The sequence below is a fragment of the Vanessa atalanta genome, chromosome 5 (assembly GCF_905147765.1).
Source record: "Vanessa atalanta chromosome 5, ilVanAtal1.2, whole genome shotgun sequence".
NCBI classification, from domain to species: domain Eukaryota; kingdom Metazoa; phylum Arthropoda; class Insecta; order Lepidoptera; family Nymphalidae; genus Vanessa; species Vanessa atalanta.
In genome coordinates, this window is record NC_061875.1 from 4,213,362 (window position 1) to 4,235,046 (window position 21,685).

Here is a 21,685-nt window from a genome sequence, read left to right on the forward strand (position 1 = left end):
TTAAGCACTATTACTATTATTTGATTCGGTCGTTAAGCTCACATACATTTGTGAACAGATATTTTTTAATTTTTTATATCTTCTTCGATCATATCGTTCATTATTTTGACAACTGTAACACAAAAGAATAAAAGACTAGGAGGATCGCACTGTGTTGGAAAGAGCGACACAAATAGTGGAGGTTTCTGGAGATCTTCCTAATATGGTGCAGTGGTTTTGCACAGGACACGATTTGATGGATTATGAAACAATTCCTCTCTTAATACATACAAGTTCTACCCGCTTGGCCATCTTGGTTTAATAAATCATGACGATTGAAAAAACATAATATATTAACATGGAGGAAGTCCCAAGACACTCGAGTGAGTTTGCGAATACTTATCCTTTAAAATGTTTCTTTGGCATTTCAAAGGACCATAGCTTCGATCAGGAAATAGCAATGACATCTCATTTCATACTTCCCGGGTTGCAACAATGTTATTCTTCCTTGTTGTAACACAATTGATTTAATAGTTGATATTTAAAAATTAATTATCTTTTAACCTTTATTATATTTTTCTTTAGTTCTGTAACTATATTATCTGTAAGTATATTATTTATTTATTTATTTAACTTCATATGAAATTGATTTAGGAAAACGAACAGCGCGATAATACTACATATGGCAGAATTTAATTTGACATAGCAAGAAGTGTGCAGGATGTTTCTCTGTGTCGCTGAGCACGACGTGAATTATAACCACTAATTAAACACACGAAACTATTCGCATGTATATTGTAATCAATCATAGTAACGAAAAAATCATACCTCTGTGTTGATACCTACTGGTTTTTCCACCGTTCGAGAGAGGTATAAAATAAAATAGATTTTATTAAAAATATCTATTATTAAAGAGTCGTAACAATATCGTGGTTTTAAAAAAATTAACTGGCAATTTAAAGAAAAAAAAAATTTCATATATTGAACTATTTTTAACTTCTGAATCCGTCGGACTGTAAGCCCTTCCCAAAACAAACCTTTATATGTCCATGACCTCAAATGCCCTTATTAAGTAAAACTTTGATACAATACGTTTTTGAAATATTTAAATCCAATCAATTATTTAAAATGTCAAAGTCATTTTAAAGGTTAAGTAATACGGAAAGAAAGTCGACACATTCTTTGAGATACATGGAATTTAAGTGATCAGAAAACAAAAGCTGATTCAGTTGACATTTGACATAAAAATTAATATGTTAATGTACATCTCACCTATCGGAATTTTGTCGCGGTTCTTATAAATGACAACAAGTTCAACTTGAAATTACAGGCAATTTGAAATAAATATTAAAATAAAATATATATATAATATTTATAAATAATTTCAATAAGATAAATGTGAAAATCGAAAAACTGTAAACAAAGATCCTCCTATACATTCAATCTTAAAAATATTGCTCTGCTCGGTCTTGGTTATGATATCCTTCAGAACGATTTCCGCTACTTTATAATTTCTAAGAGAGACTTGCCAACTGCGCATAAAACATTAGTGTGTACAGGTGCATAATCTGATTGGGTCTCAAAATGTTCACAACCAAAAAGAACTCAGGTGCGGTACTAACGGTTGTATAATACGCTTTTTGAAATCCAAAAGCGCAATTACAATTTCTAGCCTTCAGACACAGAACTTCTCGGTAAAAAAAATTAATAACTGCTTAATGACTCTTTGATGACAACTTGGAGATTCTCTTTATGAGCTCAGAATCTCAAAAGTTACTCTCCAGACTAACGAATTAGCCCTAACTACTAATATTCAAAAAATTATCAAGAATATAGCTAAGTTATAACTGTGGCGTCTCCTGCTGGTCTTCAGTGGCCACAACATTCATATATATGATCATCATTAGTATACTCATTTCAGTTTTCGGTTAAGGTCAAATCGCTCAAACTTGTGGTTTAAGCTCTGTGGTAAATAAATGGTTAGTGGTTACCATCACACCTTAAATATTTTGTTATTGACCTAAAACTTATGTGAAATAAGGCATACTATGTATTTCGTAACTTTTTTTTAAAATTTTGACGAACCTTTGAGTGAAACCCTTAGGTCTATTGATCTTGAACTCAAATGTTGTTAAAACCTTTGTTACTTTTATAAATGTGAAAGTAACTCTGTTGGTTTTTTTCACAGTCAAATCACTGAATCGGATTTGATGGAATTTGATGGGAAACAAGCTTAAATTTCAGGGGAAAAATAGGATACCTTTTATATCTATCACGACGGGTTGGTCGTTGGAGTAGACGTTACGTTACGTGAATTTTATATAAATTGCTTATCGATAATAAAGTTAGCTTTCCAGTTCGCTTCGCAGTTAGCTTTCCTTTTGGGTTTTTATTGTACCTACACATACATTTCTAAAGAATGTAAAAATATTAAAATATATACGAATATTTTGAAATAGTGAATATCAGTTAAGTATTTTTGAAAGAAACATTCTTCATTGGTATAATGTAATACTATCAACATTATTAATATCGAAAATTCATCACTACACTTGATTATTTTTAAAGAATTACGGATATAGTTCCGTCAGTACGTATTGGATAATTATTGTGAATTGAACTAAAAATACTTTACCGATATGCAACCGGTATTCTTAAAAAGAAACTACACAAATAATTATTTCATTAAAATACTTAAAAATATATCTTGTTCCCGATATTTTTATCTTAATTTAATCTGAATTTAAATTAAATAATTCAAATATTTTTAATGTAATTTTGCATTTACTGCCATTTCAATTTACTTGCTTCTGTTCTATCGTAAAACGTAATATAAATTAAATTTAATTGAGCGCTACTATTAACTCTATATTGGTAGCGTTTACCAAATTGCTTTGTACTATGTAAATTATTTTCTTATCTTCTATTATTATTTAATATGGACTTTCTTTGAGCCGAGATGGCCCAGTGGTTAGAACGTGTGCATCTTAACCGATGATTTCGGGTTCAAACCCAGGCAGGCACCACTGAATTTTCATGTGCTTAATTTGTGTTTATAATTCATCTCGTGTTCGGCGGTGAAGGAAAACATCGTGAGGAAACCTGCATGTGTCTAATTTTAACGAAATTTTGCCACATGTGTATTCCGCCAACCCGCATTGGAGCAGCGTGGTGGAATATGCTCCAAACCTTCTCCTCAAAGGGAGAGGAGGCCTTTATCCCAGCAGTGGGACATTTACGGGCTGCTAATGTAAAAAATGTAAATGGAATTCCTGAACATATAAAATATTATAGATGTCGTGTTTATACTGTCTCCAAGTAATCTAGAAATTAAGTCTTCAAAATCAGTATCGTGTAGTCTATTCCAATACGAATTAATTTAGTATGAATGTAACATTTTACATGTATTTGACCCATGGGAGGCTTTTGTCTAATAACAACTAGTAGAAACTAAACTTGATTCGTGATCAATATCGATGACATACTAAAATGCCTATTGCGTAAAACTATGTGTTTCTGGTATTATACTCGTATCTGGTTTTCGAGATAGTAATATATAGTATGGAAAATAAATTCAACTCTATGCATATAAACGTAAAGTTTTGATTTGTAAATTGACTGCTTATTTTAATTTTGTTTATACTTCGTAACGAATTGATTTTCCATTTCTCTTATTAATTATTCTATGAGTTTAATAAATAAAAAATAAAACTTACGTATATAATAATCTACTTCAGATTATGTTAGGCAATATTATTAGCGAATTTATGGTAATTACACTGAAAATTGAAATACAATGTTTACCACAGAATTGGGTGAAAATTAATATTTTTATTATTATTTATACTGGTTATCATTAATAATTATGTGTAATTATGAAGAAAGCCAGACGTTAAATTATTTTAAAAGATTTTTCATAAGATTTATTTACAACAAGGTCATAATTGCATAGAAATAAAAATTAAAATAGTTCCTCTACAAATCATGACCGCGTGAACGGTGGCAAGGATGCTAGCAAAATTTCGCCGTTGAATCTTATTTCCGATCCTCTGTGCAAAAAAAAATAGAGCTAGTTAGTTTTACCTGCACTAGTAAAAGCAATAATGTATTATATTTTAAACTAAGATTTTTATTATTAATAATTACAAGGGATTTTTTGTAGTCACCTTTATAAGACGTAGATATTAGTACGTAGGAAACAGGCTTATCAATTATTATTTTCCCAGAGTCGGTAATTACAATGGGCTCACTCAGTCTTGAAATCCGAACATACTCACACAGTATTGCAGTAAAGTTTTAGAATAATACATAAATTGGTGGTGTTTACCCTGATAATGAAATAGTATTAGTAGGCATATGTTTTAACGTAATAAAATATAATACGTTTATAATTGATATTCGTGGGGTAAGCGTCACTGTTGGTACCATGACATTATCAATTCATAATGACATTTTTTTACGAAGTAAAATTCGTATATGTAAACTTTAACGAGTTGTAGACGATATCCAAATGATCTGATCAGAGAAGATCAGTTGAAAATACATTCGGCGGGAAAATTACAGAAATGTCTCTCATCTCCAATACGGGGAACTACAATAGTTATAGTGTCGTTATGTTTTTGTTTAGATTTAGGACATGAAGTACGAATAGCTACCTAAAATTACGAGACAGTGAAAGTACAACGCAAAGTATCTCTGAGCCTTCTAAAGGAAATTATGCGTATATCACAATAGAATTGTTTGTTTTATCGTGTAGTTAATATTATCATTATATTCTTTAGTTGATTCCATCGAACAAGTCTCAAGACTATTGTGCGCGCTATTTACGAATTGAACGTATCTTATTGTTTTTTTTTTTTTAATATCGATATTATCGAACTATTGTTTATGAAATTAATATCTGTTAACTCACATCGGATTTAACCGTTACTAAGATTTATATTATCATTCAACTAAATAAAAGAGATAATATTGAGAATGTTTGATTTATCGCGTAAATATATATTTATGTTTTTCCGTAATATATATATACTGAACCAATGTACCTACGCATCATTTTGTAATATGAGTGAGAGTGGGATTTCCGAACGGTATTCTGTGGAGCGCGGTATTTAGGACACGCAGCGGACCGAAGCAGTGTCGAAACAAGTGGACTTAACGTCGCAGCCATGTAAATTTAAACCTTATTACAAAATAAATAAGTTCATATGACAGCAAACTAAATATTGCTTGGTCGACAAAACGACCAGTACGAAAGAACTTTTAGTTTCATCTGCTTCTTGTATGATATTTAGAAGGGATGGATCAGATAAGCCTGGTCTGTTGTCGGTGTAAGATGCTTTACGGCAGGTATGAATGAATATTGCGAAAGTTACACATAGGTGCATTTGCAAATTGATGTAATGCGAGTGTTTGTAAATGAGATAGTGAGAGTAATGACCCGATGATATTTTCGATTAAGCAAGTTCATTGCCAAGTATATGTTTTTTTATGTAGAAATTTTTCAATAAACACCTTCTTTGTTTTAAATATATCCTGCATCTTTCTTTGTATCAATTCTATGTATTGAGAGTGGGGAGTAAATGTTACGATAGGTTATGACGGAGTAATAAAATCTCAGATCCGAAGGCTAGGTGCATTGGTAAGGAGTGGTTAATACTTCTTGCAGTATAACTTAATTTGTTGTGCAAGCCAGTCTGGGTAGATACCACCCACTCATCACATATTCTACCGCCAAGCAGCAATACTTTGTATTTAGTGAGTGAGCCAGGGTAACTATTGACACAAGGGACATAATAACTAAGTTCCCAAAGTTGGTGGTTAAGAGATGTAAGGAATGATTAATATTTCTATTTCAACGCCAGCGTCTATGGGTGGTGGTGATCACTTACCATCAGGGGGTCCATTTGCCTGACCACCAAACTATTTCATTATAAAAAAGAAGTGTCTATAGGTAAGGATAGCTCGTCTCCTAATTATTTATTTATTTTTATTTAACAATACAATCAAATACATCTTAACTTAATGTCTGATCTTAACTTAATATACATATAAGTTAATTATTATCAGTATATATTTTAATATAAAGTATTTAACTATAAAAACATAAGCAGAAGTGATGTTAATATAAGTAAAATTGTATAGAAAAAAAAAAGTATGTTAAAAAAACTTAAAAGAATAAATTTACATAAAATACTTGGAATAGCTTTAGAATGTATATTAAATAAATAATGTGACCTAAGTTAAAGTCATATAAAATTAAATAATAATTTGTTTTCGTGGTTAGAACATGCGAATCTTAACTAACGTTTAGTACCACTGATTTTCGTGTGCGTTTATAAATAATTGCTTAGCCGATTATGAAAGAAAATATCGTTCATAACCAACGTCTCGGATGAAATTCTCTCGTATGTTTATCGATAACGAATGGTGGTATCAGCTCCAAAACATCTCCTCAAGAGGAAAGTTGGTCTGGGCTGAACAAAATTATATCTTGTAAACGATTTAAAGTGCACACACCTTTGTATTATTCCATGCCATCTTTCAATTTTGGCATTTTTAATGTCAATAATATAACCCATGTAAAATAAAGACGCTTGCTAGTTTTATTCAGGTTCATTAGGTTATCTATTGTCTTTTTTTTGTCATATTCTATGAAATGACGCTCAACATTTCAATGTCTCTCAAATAAATTTTTTTATGGTATACATCCGAAAGATGATAACCGATCATCGAGCTGTTTGGTACACAGCTTTATTTTGAATTTATAAGACTTTTATGATCTAAACGATTTTTAGCGAAATTTTATATTTCTTTGAGTTACTGTATGGATCATATATCGACCTTTGAATCGTCTCATATATTTTTTGTTTTAAAAAATATACATCGTTTAATATTTAATAAACAGTTTTTTCAATTCATTACAAAACGTTTAACAACTTATAAAAATAATAAAAAATCGGATTTAACGATTAGATTTTTTATTATTTGATAGAATTATAGTGAATGACCAATAGGGGCGTAATTTTTTTTAAAATACCATACTTTAATGATTAAATCAATACAATAAATGTATAAACAAAATGTAAATGGTATGTCATGTTATAGGTATTATATAAGAAGTTATATTACTCTAAAATTTTCCACAGTAAGCAACATGTATAGGAAACCGGATAAAAATTCAGCTCAGAGCTTATTATATTAATTCACTACTGATTCGCTTAACTTTATTGCAATATATTTTGTATATTATATCAAACATATTCGTTATTATGTTTTATCGTGGTGGACGAGTGAGCTAGTGTACTGTACATAGGGCATAACTATGCTATAGTTCCTGGGAGCGTATTCTAACTTTATATCTTATATTTTTTTCTCTATTTTCATTATTTTTATGCCCTAAATTTCTTTTCCAAAATTGGCAGTTATGCACTGATGCGAGTGGGCTAGTGTACAGCTTATTAACGAGGTACAATTATGTAATTAATTACGTACGTTACTGTATGCGAAATAAAAGTCATCGCGAGATCTTCAAAAATATAGGTCCGAATGCCTTGAAAATTAATTAATGAATTTTTTTTATTGTATAAATTTTATACCTACGAAGATGGAACACTTATCTATCTATCTATACTACTATAAGATCTATACAAATAATATCTCGTAAATATTCCAATGCTGGTAAAAGGTCTCCTATTAAGAAGATGGTTTTAAGTTCCAGCGCGGGTTGGTGTACACACTCCACTTGTATCAATATTTTATCTGACAAACACGTAGGTTACTGAGGTGACTTTAAACATACATAAATTACTTAACTCTTTACATTTTGCCTGAGCTTAAATCAGCGATCTTTGGTTAAGCATTGGTGTCCTATAAATTTATCGATTTATCGATTATTATTTTTAATTTTAAAATAAAGTTGTCGGCTCAAACGTTCTAAATTTAAACGTCTTGCTAACATTCAGATATATATTAATATTGACGGCTTATGTCAATTTATTTAATCAAACTTTATTTGAATTAATTATATTCAAATAAAGTTCTCGAATCTATTTCGAATACTATTTATCATAACGGCTTAAAGGTTCTAAAGTTAAACGTTGAGTTAGTAGGAATTAATTATTGTTGACATGCTGTAACGGATTTAAATACCACTATATATTACATAACACGCGTTTTTCTCAGAAATAACCAGTAATTTGATTCAATCATATATAATAAATTTAAATGTTTGTGGAATTCAGTCTACGGTAATATTTATCTTTTATTTAAAAGAGGAGCCAGGATTTGTTTTGATACTTATTGATAGTCGAACCTACTATCGGCTTGGAAAAAAATTCTTCCGTGAAGGAGTAGCGAAAGAATTTTAACCGATTTTTATTTATCTCAAATATAAATTAATGCGCAAAGCCATGGTACCAACCATAAATCACATATTATATTACAAAACAGTACTAATCTTTGTGGGTGAGTGAGCCATTGTAACAGGCGCAAGGGACGAAGGGCGATGTTAGGAATGGTTCCTAACACTATAACACTGGTGATCTTACCATCAGATAATATATTTTCATTAAAAAAGGCCAAGATGCAATCGTTTCATTCCTAATGTGTGTATTAATCTAATCTGTAATTCGTTATAAAATGTCCTTTAAGCATACAAACTTTACTTCACGAGTATTTTTAAATTTTATAATATATTTACTTCTAATGAGTTATTGCTACTTAAAAAGTTATTATTTATGACGTTATTATTTACAATAATTATTAAATTAACAAGGCAAGGAATCCCCGATGATGTTTAACGCGTTTAATCTCATTAATTATACTTAAGCGATTGTAATTTTAAGATCATCGAGGTCGCTCACGATAATTATCTATGGATGATATTTACCTGAAGTTTTCTTTGTTTCTCGACATTAAACTAATACGACCTCGAATAAAAAACACGACCTCACTTGGAAAATAATAAATATATTTGGTTATTTTGATGGCAGATTATATAAAATATACACTTCAAAACAATGACAAAATTATACAATACTATTATAGATAAAAAACGGTTTCACTCGGGTGAAATAAACTAACTAAAATTATTTACTTTTCATATAACTTTTTAATAAACGTAAATCTATAATATATTATGTATAAGTTTCCATCGTGTCAAGCTTAATCCTGCACGAAATTATTATTTGGAACATACTTTCTGAATGTACCCGTAAACGTCAAACATCGCCGCCCGTTGAACTGTCATGTCATTGAATTTCATAGATTTAATATCGAAATATCTCGGTTATACGAATTTTGCGGATATATGTTGTAGACTAAAAAATCATTATTTTTAAATGATCTATTATTGTGGATAGATTTCGATCGGGTCTATCGTAGACCTGTACGAAATTATTAATATAGATACATAGTTGTATATTTTATATAAATTATTTTTATAATAGAATCGAATTGCGTTCATACACGATTAGCTATGTTTGTATATATTACGTCACAAATCACATAAAAAAAAAATAGTATGTCCTTCCAACTTCACATATTTACTATAAAGACACTGACAGATGTGAAAGTTTTAAAATGAATTTAATGAAATTGTACTTTTTCACTGATACGCTTATTTAACAAGCACCTTTGAATCGAAATATTAAAAGATTTAACTATGTTCGCGTAGCTTGGAATGTAGATTCTATTGAGGAGAACCGGCAAGGAATTCAAGTTTATTTTTTTCCGACACATAAAATATATTCGTATGTTATTTAATACAATTAATACATTATTTATCCTGGCTAAGACAATCAACTCAATCCGTTTTTATCATATATATAATAATTTATCGAGTACTTAATATCAATTTTAACGCGGGCTTTTAATTTAGTAATTGGCAAGAAGGAGGTATTCTATAAATATGTTATTTATTTTCGACTTATTTAAAATAACTTATATAATCATGATATTTGTTGCTTTAAGTACAATTGGGACGAATTCAAAATGTTTTGTGTATATAGCAGTATATTTAACAGGCAAAGGTATCGATTTTATTTTAAAAGTTATCGAATAACAGTCAACAGTATTGCTCAGTATGAAGAAATAATATTTGAACGATTTTTTTAATAATATTTCGGCTAAATTATGCTACTGTCAGTCGTTTAACTGAAATTCACTACGATAGATTGAAGTCTACCAAAAATAATCTCTTTAATTGTATGTTGTATATTACGATAACATTTTTCGAATGCTTATAACCTCACGAGATAAATGATATACCCTGTACAAGTTAATTTGATCTTTTTGACAAATGTAATTTTTTCTGATCGAAATAACTTTGCAATGACGTTTAAAACATTATTTTGTTTTAATTTAATGTTTTAAAAAAATATTAATTTTTTTAAAAAAACCTACAACAAACAAACATACAAGTCTCTAAAGATTCAAGCGTTATCCGATATTTTTGTGACTTTTTATTGTTTCAAAGTAAAATTTAAATAGGAACACTGAAAATAATAATAGACGTTTATAAAATGCTACATCGGTCAGACGGATAGGATACAAAAAATCATTATTAAAGATAATTGTTAAGTTATTGTTACGAACAGGGGTCCTTTTGGTTAGGGTCTCTTTGGCTAGTGGTTGGGGTCTCTTTAGCTGGTATAACTTTTTATTAGAAAAATAAAGATTTCGGACGGAAGGCCCAAATTTTTTTTTCACTTTTCGACCCGTGTTTCTTTGGGAAAGGTATTTACTATCATGGGCCTTAAAATCAGAACATAACAATACTAAATATCGGTGAATGATGATGGGCCGTAACTTGCTCGGATGGGTTTACATACAGCTCTAACATTAAGTAGGGCTTGACTGTTCTAGGGGAAAAATAATAGTTTTTGTAGTAAGATTTCAAATATTTGTTTAATTTTCTATACTTATAAAGTCTCAATGCAAAAATGTATAAATTATAAACGAATGTATTCGTAGATTTTTTCACGTAGGACATATGGATACGTAGATGTAATTCATATGCGAAAAAGATAACATTCTTGCCAGATATTTCTCTATATAACATATATTCTGAACCATATAGATAGCTTGGCATTCAAGTTATCATGCAGACGATTCAAAAGTTTTTATAAGAGCTTATTTGATTTGGATTAGGATGAGTATTTTACATAAAAAATTAATCTATTATTTTTCATGAAGTTCGATACAAAAATTTATATCGTAAAAAAGTGTTGCTTCAAACTGCATCGGCCCGTACATTATGCTACCCTTGCTATCTCGCGTTACCAAAATGGCGCCGAAGGGTGAACGGGGGTATAGGGGCGTCAGTTGCGTCAAAGCCTTATTCAAGTGAAGACGTGTGTCGGGATGACCAATGTATTTCTATTAATAATAAGTGAAGCACGTATAAAAATGTAATTCGGGAAGTTATGTGTTAGTTATACCATTGTAAGTTATTTATTATATATTTTGAACGAATATGTGTTATAAAAATAATGTAGGAGTGAAATGTTCAATTGGGTGATAGTTATTATCCTAATCATGACATTAGTACTACTAAATGAATTGGTGATCTAAATTTAATCTATATTTGAAAATTATAACATTAAAGTGAAGAATATTTTAACATAAATATATAAGGGAAAATATTCTTAAACATAATCCATAAATTATTAATATACTATTAATAATCATATTTTTAAGTGTTTTGTACATAGTAATTATTAATATTTATAAATGAAAATTATATTATATTTCTGGTAATAAGGCTATTATAATAAATTTTTTTTTGGTTCATGAAAATTTTAGTTCCAAAGGAAACTCAAATATTTTTTATAAAATTAAGTTGTGAATCTTAATACTTTTTTTTATTAATAAGGAGTAAAAATCACTTGATTATTATAGGCTAAAAGGAAGCTATAACCTTGTGCTATGTTATTAAGGGTAAATTATAAGCTATTTATCAACAAATTAAAATAACGTATCATGAAAGCGACAAACAATTTTGACATAGTTTTTCTTAGTTTTTTCGAATTCGTAATTTTTAATAACAATTCGATTATGATATCTAATCTGACAGATTTTATAAAAAATGAATGAGTGTATTTGTACAGTAAGTGTAAGATGTTAAAAAAAAAAGCGGAATAAAAAATTGTTTCATATTTTATGCTACCTAAATGTAACTATAGAGATTTAAACTACGATGATATTATTGTAACTAATAACTAAATTGTTTATAAATACCTCTAGAAGTATTTTGTAAGTTTAAGTAATCATTCCATCTGACGTCTAAGCCTTTATCCCATCAAAAACATAAATGTAAAAATGAGAGCCAAGTTAAATATTATGATATATACCTTGGTTGTTGTCTTCAACGACAAAAGAAGTGAGATCTAAATTTGTGCCAAGTTAAAAAGTCCTTTCTGAAATTTATTTATAACTACATAAAATATCATTTCTTCTTATAACTTGGGGTAATATATTGTTGCCTAAGGTCTGACTTGGCTAGTTCTCATATACGAATTATATTATAGCCTTCGTAAGTTCTAAGCCTGTTACAAATGAATTATGAACACAAATTAGGCACGCAAATATTCAATGGTACTTGTCTGGATATGAACTCGCAATACCTGGTTAAGATTCATATTTTCTAGAGACTGGACCATCGCAGCTCTTAATGTACGTATACTAACTAAGCAATACTGACCTGTCCTCCATTCTTTTTAGATGTTCTGAGTTATAATTTGTTATTCTAAACACAAACTACAATTTGTGTTTATAAACATATAAGAACTAGCCAAGTCAGACCTTAGGCAACAATATATTACCCCAAGTTATAAGAAGAAATGATATTTTATGTAGTTATAAATAAATTTCAGAAAGGACTTTTTAACTTGGCACAAATTTAGATCTCACTTCTTTTGTCGTTGAAGACAACAACCAAGGTATATATCATAATATTTAACTTGGCTCTCATTTTTACATTTATGTTTTTGATGGGATATCACTACTTTTTGTATAAATTATTAGTAGGTACTTATTAATAACAAAATTAATACCAAATGGTTTTTGTTAAACTATTCTATTTTCCTATGTTTACGGGGTATAATTGTCTTTTTTTTTATACGTTCTTATTGTTCTTGTAGGTACCTCTGAAATGTTCGAGTGAATTGCCCACTCAGTGACCGGAATTTTTTTACGCGTTTTCTGTTTATACTTAATTTGCCCAAGTAGGGGTGGTATAACGTGCGCAAACGGTTGTACTCTACAATAGAGCTCTCTTGTGTCTTGATTTGACTTGGACCTAAATTGATAAGATGCACTCCATCTAAGTTTTTAACTCTAGAGAGGCCAACGTAAGCCTGCTCTTTACTTAATATAGAGGAGCCTATGTCGAAAAGAGCACCGTCAAGGCGAAGGCCTTGTGATTTGTTTATAGTAGTAGAATATGCTAAGCAAATAGAGAATTGTTTCCTTTGAACATATATGTACAATACTTAATATCTGTAACTTGGTTTTGACTTCTAGTTCGCAAATTAAAGTATGTTTAAATTAAACTGTTATTTTACGTGCGCTATTGCTGTTATCGACGTCCCCAATGTATCTTCTCTATTTTTCCATTGAATCCATTCACCAGTCCTTTACTGACATCAGCATGCTTGCTCGATACTGTTCTTCCAAGCAATAAGGATCCCCGTTTGTAGCGCTAGAGTACAAACTTAAATCATTCCAGTTACGATATACATACTCTACTACAGTCTCACGAAACTTATTTTATTGTTGTATACTAGTATACTCAAACAAAAAATATGCAGTCGAATAGACTAGGCAGCTTCCATCGGAAGGGATTGAAATAATTCTTATGAGCGCGGTTGCCACTAGTGCTGGGTCATTTCAGATTTTATGTAAAACGAAACGAACCGGTTTTTTACACTTACAAAACAGTTCTTCAAAATGGTTATAAAAAAAACCGGTTTGTTTTCATAGGTTCGAGAACTTACTATATTTACGATACTTTACTGAAATAATGTATATTCAACACTGGAGTCATATTATATAATTTTAAAAATAGACTTCGACTTTATAATTTATTTGGATTAATTCTACGTCACGCACTTATTTGCATTTAAAAAAACAGAAAGTTAAGAAATATTTTTAAATTATTTGTAATTTAATAAGCAGTTAATACTAAATCTGTAATATAAAAATAATAAGCGCCTACGAAAACTTTTTTTTTTGTTTCGTAATTTTTTAATTCTTCTACAACCAAATTTGAATTTGTATTTCTGTAGGAATAAGATTCAAATCCAAAGTAGTTCTTTATAACTGGTTTAATATTCATACAATAATAGTCCTTACGTCGATCAAAATAAAGTGCTTAGTCAGTTACACGTGAAAGGAACCTGTTCGCGCAGCGGTACCAAGAAACAGGTTTTTTCATTTAGTCTATTCTTCTACAACCAAATTTGTATTGTATTTCTATAGAAATAAGATTCATTGTAGCATATTCGTTACTTCAAATCCAAAGCAGTTCTTTATAACTGGTTTAATATTCATACAATAATAGTCCTTACGGTGATCAAAATAAAGTGCTTAGTCAGTTACGCGTGATCGGAACCGGTTCGCGCAGCGGTACCAAGAAACAGGTTTTTCGATTTAGTCTTTTCTACTACAACCAAATTTGTATTGTATTTCTATAGAAATAAGATTCATTGTAGCATATTCGTTACTTCAAATCCAAAGTAGTTCTTTATAAATGGTTTAATATTCATACAATAATAGTCCTTACGGCGATCAAAATAGAGTGCTTAGTCAGTTACACGTGAAAGGAACCGGTTCGCGAAGCAGTACCAAAACGAAGGCCGCCGGTGGCGAGTGTCGTCTCGTTCGTTTTAAATCCAGAAACAGTTCGTTCGTTCTTTTTAAAGTAACTAGTTCTTAAAACCGTTTCTGAAAAAAACTCCCAGCACTAGTTGCCACTCGCTCAGACACGTCCGCGTTAAGGTTTAATCGCAACGCTCCTATCCCGCTGCTCCGGCTGTGTACCGAAATGCCTATTATTATTATTTTTTTAAGTATAATGATTTTGCGCCATTGATGTGCACTAAATGCTAGTTAATAACGTAATAAATACGAAAGTCGGCTATACTCATAAGTAATAAAACGGAAATATTTGGATTTAAAAAACTTAAGGGTGGTATTCAACTTGTTATATATTCACGTGAAGACCTTAAAATCCACATTAAGACCGGCTGTCATAAGTTTTGATTGCTGGTTCTTACATAATTTTTTTTAATTACAGTTATTACAGGAACTAAATATATAAGTGTTCCTAATAGATCCAATAAAATGAAAAATTATAATAATATGATAAAAAATTACCAGTTTCAGATTTTTTCCTTTATATTGGCGTAATTATCTACCTGCATGCCAAATTTGAACTTTCTAGGTCACCTGGAAGTAGGTTATAGTTTTGATCTATAGGTCAGTCAGTGATAAAAATGACGATTTTTAGACGTTAATATCTAAATAACCATTTGAAATGCGTTTATGAAATTTGGAACACATATGTATCTCGCGAGTCTTAATATATGAGCCAAATTTGACACATTTATGTCAAATAGTTTTTGAGTTATGAGGAGGTCAAAAGTGGCTCCAAATGGTTCGTGTAATATTACACACGGTGCTGCACGCCAGTTCTGCTATACTAGAACTTGGCTGACACGCTTCCGCGTGTCTAGACATGACAGCAGATACGCCGCCCCTTATCTCATTTGTTTGGGTTCGACATAGTCCATATTTCTGCTCCATTCATCTATATTTTCAGTCATAGCTCTCATCTCTTCTAGCTTATGATAGCCGTCAAATAATCTATCTCTTTCTATTTTTATTTAGATTTAGTTATAAGTATGTATAATTTCGCTTTTGGGTTTCCCGAATGAACCGAAATTTTATTGACCATGTTGTTGGTAGAAAGTATTAAATAAAATATTATTTTTAATATTTTTAAAAGTTTTTATTCTTTATTTTCAGGTTTATATAATCGGATAGTCAACAGTAAAATGCGTGAAAACCTCTCATGACAGTTGGAATTGAAAATACGAGCGGAGAGAAGATGGCGGTCTCGAACAATTCATTCGCGGAAACATACAACCGCCTGTTTGTTGAATTAGCAGGTAAATATTTTTTATTTAACTTAATTCTATTCGATATTAATAATAAAAATATAATTTAATTTATTAATTTAAAAATAGATTATCCTCAGCTTCCATAAGCTAGCTTAGTAAAAGCCAATCAAACTAAATGAACAACCATACTTATTTGTATTCTGGATGCTGCTGTACAATTAACCACATATTTTGAACACACAGTAATATCTCGGTATCGGTGTGTCTTTAATGGATATTTTTCATGGTGAATAACATAGCTTAATTAGTTTTTATAGGAAGTTAAAACATGATATAATAAATCAATATGTTTATTGATTTTTGAATTATAAAAAATCTTTTATAGTTTAATCTTGTAATATTTCTAAAAGCTGTAAAAAACATGTTGATAAATAGATACGACCATTTAGGATCGGCTACTTTATCAGAGTAATATTAATAAATTGCTTAAAACCGCGTTGCGATACTCTTGATTTTATTGTAAACAATCTGATACTACTAGCGTGCCAACAAAAACTATATAAAGTTAAATGGAATTAATTATTTTCATACAAAAACACACGAGAAAAACAAGGAAACATTATTTATACATATATTTAACGGCTTATAGTACGTAACTTTGATTATGTGACAGCAATTTTCGTTTGTTGTTGCTTTAGGAAATCCTCTTGGCGTCAGCAAAAAATCTTTATCTTATATCCAAAATTTATATAAAAAAACTTAAGAAAATGTTTATATAATGTATGAAAAACATTGTAAATCATTTTTTGGTCATATTATTTTGAAATTTTCTTAAAAAAAAAGTTAATGTTGCTTCGATCTATTAATATATTTCAGTGAAACGAAATACAAAAAAGGTATATTTTTGTAAACATATTTAATGGTCAAGGCTTAAAGCGGATTTCCGTATTTAACATTTTGAACTTAAGCTGATAAGGTAAAAGCCTATTATGTCCATGTCAAGTACTTAAGACGTTTTCCGTGATACTGATTTTAATAACAAATTAATATTTGTCTGTAAAATAATAATTTATTCGAAATATTGGACCTTTTTCGTATTTATTATTTTTCGTTTTCTTTTTTTATTGCGTCATCCGCACGAAGATACGTTTGAATGAGCAACTTATCAATACGTCGTATCAGAGTAATATTAATAAATATTATATAATATAATATTTGAATTAATTATATGTTTTGATTATAGGTTTTTTTTGTTCCATTCTTTTTTTAAAGTTACGATTCAACCTAAAGATAAAATTAATAAATTTGAATTTCAAATTATTTTTATAAAGATTAATGATTCAATTTATTATTATAAAGGTTCAAGATTATTATTATCAACAGTCAAGTTATTACTATTAAAATCTTTTATCGATATAATCAAATAACATATCATTCGTACCATGTATTTCGAGTCTTTACTGGCGTAATTTTTCAAAAAATATTAAGTAAATTTCGAAAAATTACCAAGAATTTTCAATGATTATTTTACTAATGAATGCCGTTTCTATTTTCAGATCCTCGAACTAATGATTGGTTCCTCATTAAAAGCCCGATACCAGGGCTCACCATAATAGGATTGTATCTATACTTCACACTAAAATGGGGTCCACGTTACATGGCCGACAAAAAACCCTTTCAACTCCAGAAGACGTTAGTGGTCTATAACTTTATACAAGTTTTAGTTAGCTGCTGGTTGTTTTACGAGGTGAGTATTCAATTTAAATGGATAAAATCTGCTTTTATTTTTAAAATAATTATCAATGTACATAGGACTGAAAATACGACTGAATTGGGTTTTTCTTTACAAAAATTCTCAGTAACAGCCCGGAGTCCAGAAGTTCGAATTATGTTTACTCCCATACCTTGGATAGTCGTTAGTTCGGCAGCTAAACTCTTTCAAAACGTGTCAGATTCACCTCCATCGGATTATGGGAGTGAAGGAATAGTGATACTTGGTGGTAGGGCTTTGTGCAAGCCCGTCTGGGTAGGTACCACCCACTCATCAGATATTGTACCGCCAAACAGCAGTACTCAGAATTGTTGAGTTCCGGTTCGAAGGGTGATTGAGCCAGAGTAACTATAGGCACAAGGTACATAACATCTTAGTTCCAAAGATTGGTGGCGCATTGGCAATGTAAGGAATGGTTAATATTTCTTACATTGCCAGGTGGCCCAAGTGCTCGTCAGCCAACCTATATATTAAATATACTTATGAACTATAATATATCCAGCTATGGCAATTCTCTCTTGAGATTGCTAACCGTGGCCGAAATCTTTTAACGTAGTTCATACACCGGCTTAATACTTGAGATAGCGGACATCAAACGATTAACAATTAAAATCAACAGTGTTCTTTCTGTAATCTGTAATTTATATTTTCAGGGCCTCGACGCTGGTTGGTTGAGGACTTATAGTTGGAAATGTCAACCAGTTGATTTTTCGTCGACACCTGAAGCGTTAAGGGTAAATATTTCTTAATTTATTAAAATACAAGTAGAAGTTTTTGTATGGCTATTTATTTATTTAAAATATAATTAACTTTGAGTCTAAAATTTATTTATAATAGTGATGTTATGAACAATAAATAAATGCCACGTGAGACGAATAAATAGTTAATAATTTAGAATATTCGATGAATATTAAAAACAATCCCCTAGAGTGTGACCTTTCAACAACAATTCGTCATCTGAAATACACGTCCGTGCTTGGACTCTGCGTCTTATAAGTATTATTTTATATTCTAGGTGGCACGTGGTGTTTACATATATTTCCTTGCGAAAATGTCAGAACTACTCGACACGGTGTTCTTCGTTATACGAAAAAAAGACCGTCAGATCACCTTTTTACATTTGTACCACCACACCGTGATGCCTATGATATCATGGGGAGCGACCAAGTACTATCCTGGAGGTCATGGAACTCTGATAGGAGTCATCAACTCCTTCGTTCATATAATAATGTACACATATTATATGCTGGCGGCAATGGGACCTCAATACCAGAAATTCTTATTCTGGAAGAAATATATCACAACATTGCAAATGGTGAGATGGTACCTTTTTTATTTTAAATAGCTAGGCCGACTAGGAAATGGGCAACCAGGTGGTAAATGGTCACCATTGCCTATAGTTTAGGAAATAACGATGTTATATCTCTTGTCCCTGTACTTACTTACACACTCGCTGTTCAAACTGGAACCCAACAATACTAGGTATTATTGTTCAGCGTTAGAATGTTTTACGAGTGCGTGGAAGCTACCAGGACGGGCTTACACAAAGCCCTACAACCAACTAAACCATTTAAGTTTTATTAGCAATTAAAGTAGTGAAATGTCCACAAGCAGCTGAGAAACAACTATTTTAATAATATAATTCCCAGTTATTATTAATTACTTATATTACCAATGGATACGTAATAACAAGTTTGTTCCTGTTTACTGGAACCAATAACATCATCTTAAGATTTTGTTGTAAGTTGAACTTGAATCTTAAATATTTTTACAGACCTACTTTTGAATATTGAATTTGGATTATCCTTCATATATTTTAATAATCGGGTCTTTAAATAAGACGTATTATAAAATATTTAAAATTTATATTTAAGCATCAATATTTTATATTTCAGCTCCAGTTCTGCATCGCTTTTATTCATTCCTCCCAGCTGCTCTTCTACGACTGCGGCTATCCTCGTTGGTCTGTCGTCTTCACCCTCCCAAACTCCATCTTCTTCTACTACCTCTTCTACGACTTTTATTACAAGGCATACGGTAAACCAGGAGACAAGAAAAAAGTTAAGAAAAATGAGGAAATCGTCAATAAGCACACGAAGTCGAATGGAATTGCAAATGGCGTTAAATCCGAAAACGGCATAGTAAACGGAATCCTGAATGCAGGAAAGAAGATAGATTAATTCAAACAAGGGTATTGGTTCATATTGTAAATATATTATCTTAATACGTGTACCATATTTTAAAGGGATTTTTTTAATATTAAAATGTACTTTAATTTTAACGACTCGACGTACCCGGATATATGATTTTTAAGTCTACGAAGCTGATAAAATACCACACCAGCAAAAGTGTTTCCAAAAATGATTGAGTCCTACAAGGTAATGATGCATCGTGCAACTTATCATTTGAAATATTAAAAAAAATAGGTCTTTTAGCAACCGCAAATAAGTTGTAAGGCTTAGAAGTATATTTTTATACTTCTCGATTATTATAGTATTAGATATAAAAAAAAACAATTTTCGGTGATAGTCACACCTTGGTTACCAATTTTGTGAGGAATTATGGGTTTATAATGCAAATATTAAACATAATCTAGTTGTAATGACTAGTATTCATGTTTGATAGGCTATTTTATTTTTGGTCATATTTACCAATAATTATATTAAGCCATATAGAATTAAGTGGATGCAGAAAATATTTATTAATTTTATTTTGATAGATGATTTTCTGTTAACCACCCAAAATAATTTGAAAATAGATCTAGACAGTTTTGTATATAAGTACGATAGTGTTAAATACATGATATAATGATAGTATTTCTCCAAATATTTTATTTTTATTTGTTAAATATACTTTCAATAAAAATGTGCTACTTCCATTCCGCCTCGATGAGAACTCCGTCTTTATTAATTGCAAGTTGTCAAACTGAATATTAAGCGACACAATAAAAAGATCCCAAAGAGTTTGTACTGTATTGATGTTTTGTAAAAGCAACTTGAACTTGGTTCGTAATATGACAGAGTGATAAACTACATTGACTTCAAAAATTAATTATAATACAGTTAAAACCTTTTATGGCGACATCGTTTAGAACAACATATCGGTTATTATGACCAAAATCAAAGGTCCCGGCTGAATGCCATATAACTGTCTTATAAAAAATATTGCTTTTTACGACATTGCTTACTACGACATACCGCATTAAACGACCACATTTGGCTAATGTTTTCGAAAATTTATATCTGTAGAACAACCAGCTGATCCGTATTGTAAACAATTTGAATAGGCACAGTGCAATTAATGGTCAATGGCAATTATCATAAAAGTCGTCACAGTAAACACGTGTCGAGTTTAGGCACAAATTAAAGGTTTAGGGTCTTTTGTAATTCTTAGCAACAAAACAAACGCAACCAAATTGGTACACAAGACGCACCAAAACACAGTGTTGAGTTAATTGTGAAACTGTCAACATGTCGGATGCAAAAAGAAAGATTAATATCGAAGAAAAGTCGCGTATTATTTCAAAGTTAGAGAGCGATATTAATTTTAATAAACGTTTTGATTGAAATAAACGAAATGTAATTTAATTTCAAACATTAATATATTTTGCCTATTATTACCTATGACCTACACATTAACTAATACCACTTCTTTAAAAAATAAGCATCACCGGTTGTTACGACTATCGGTTTTTACGACTATCGGTTTTTACGACTAAATATGAGTAGTCCCTTCAATGTCGTTATAACAGATTTTGACTGTATTTAAGTTTGATTTCTCGGTAGCAGCATTCGTCTATAATGTAACAATC

The 21,685-nt window shown here is 30.5% G+C and overlaps 1 protein-coding gene across 2 annotated transcripts in view; it reads left to right on the forward strand.

Annotated features, from left to right (window-relative positions):
• LOC125064270 (elongation of very long chain fatty acids protein 7-like) overlaps nucleotides 1-21,365 on the forward strand; it is a 47,934-nt gene extending 26,569 nt beyond the window's left edge. The window contains exons 1-6 of one of the 2 annotated variants that reach the window (XM_047671224.1): nucleotides 11,407-11,424; nucleotides 16,009-16,151; nucleotides 17,660-17,850; nucleotides 18,528-18,608; nucleotides 18,890-19,189; nucleotides 19,770-21,365. In XM_047671224.1, coding sequence (XP_047527180.1) covers nucleotides 16,055-16,151; nucleotides 17,660-17,850; nucleotides 18,528-18,608; nucleotides 18,890-19,189; nucleotides 19,770-20,054 — 954 coding nt within the window. In that variant the 5' untranslated portion in view covers nucleotides 11,407-11,424; nucleotides 16,009-16,054 and the 3' untranslated portion in view covers nucleotides 20,055-21,365. Of the gene's footprint in view, nucleotides 1-11,406; nucleotides 11,425-16,008; nucleotides 16,152-17,659; nucleotides 17,851-18,527; nucleotides 18,609-18,889; nucleotides 19,190-19,769 lie in introns of those variants that run through there. The other variant, XM_047671225.1, reaches the window with a different exon arrangement.
• Nucleotides 21,366-21,685: the final 320 nt, after the last annotated feature.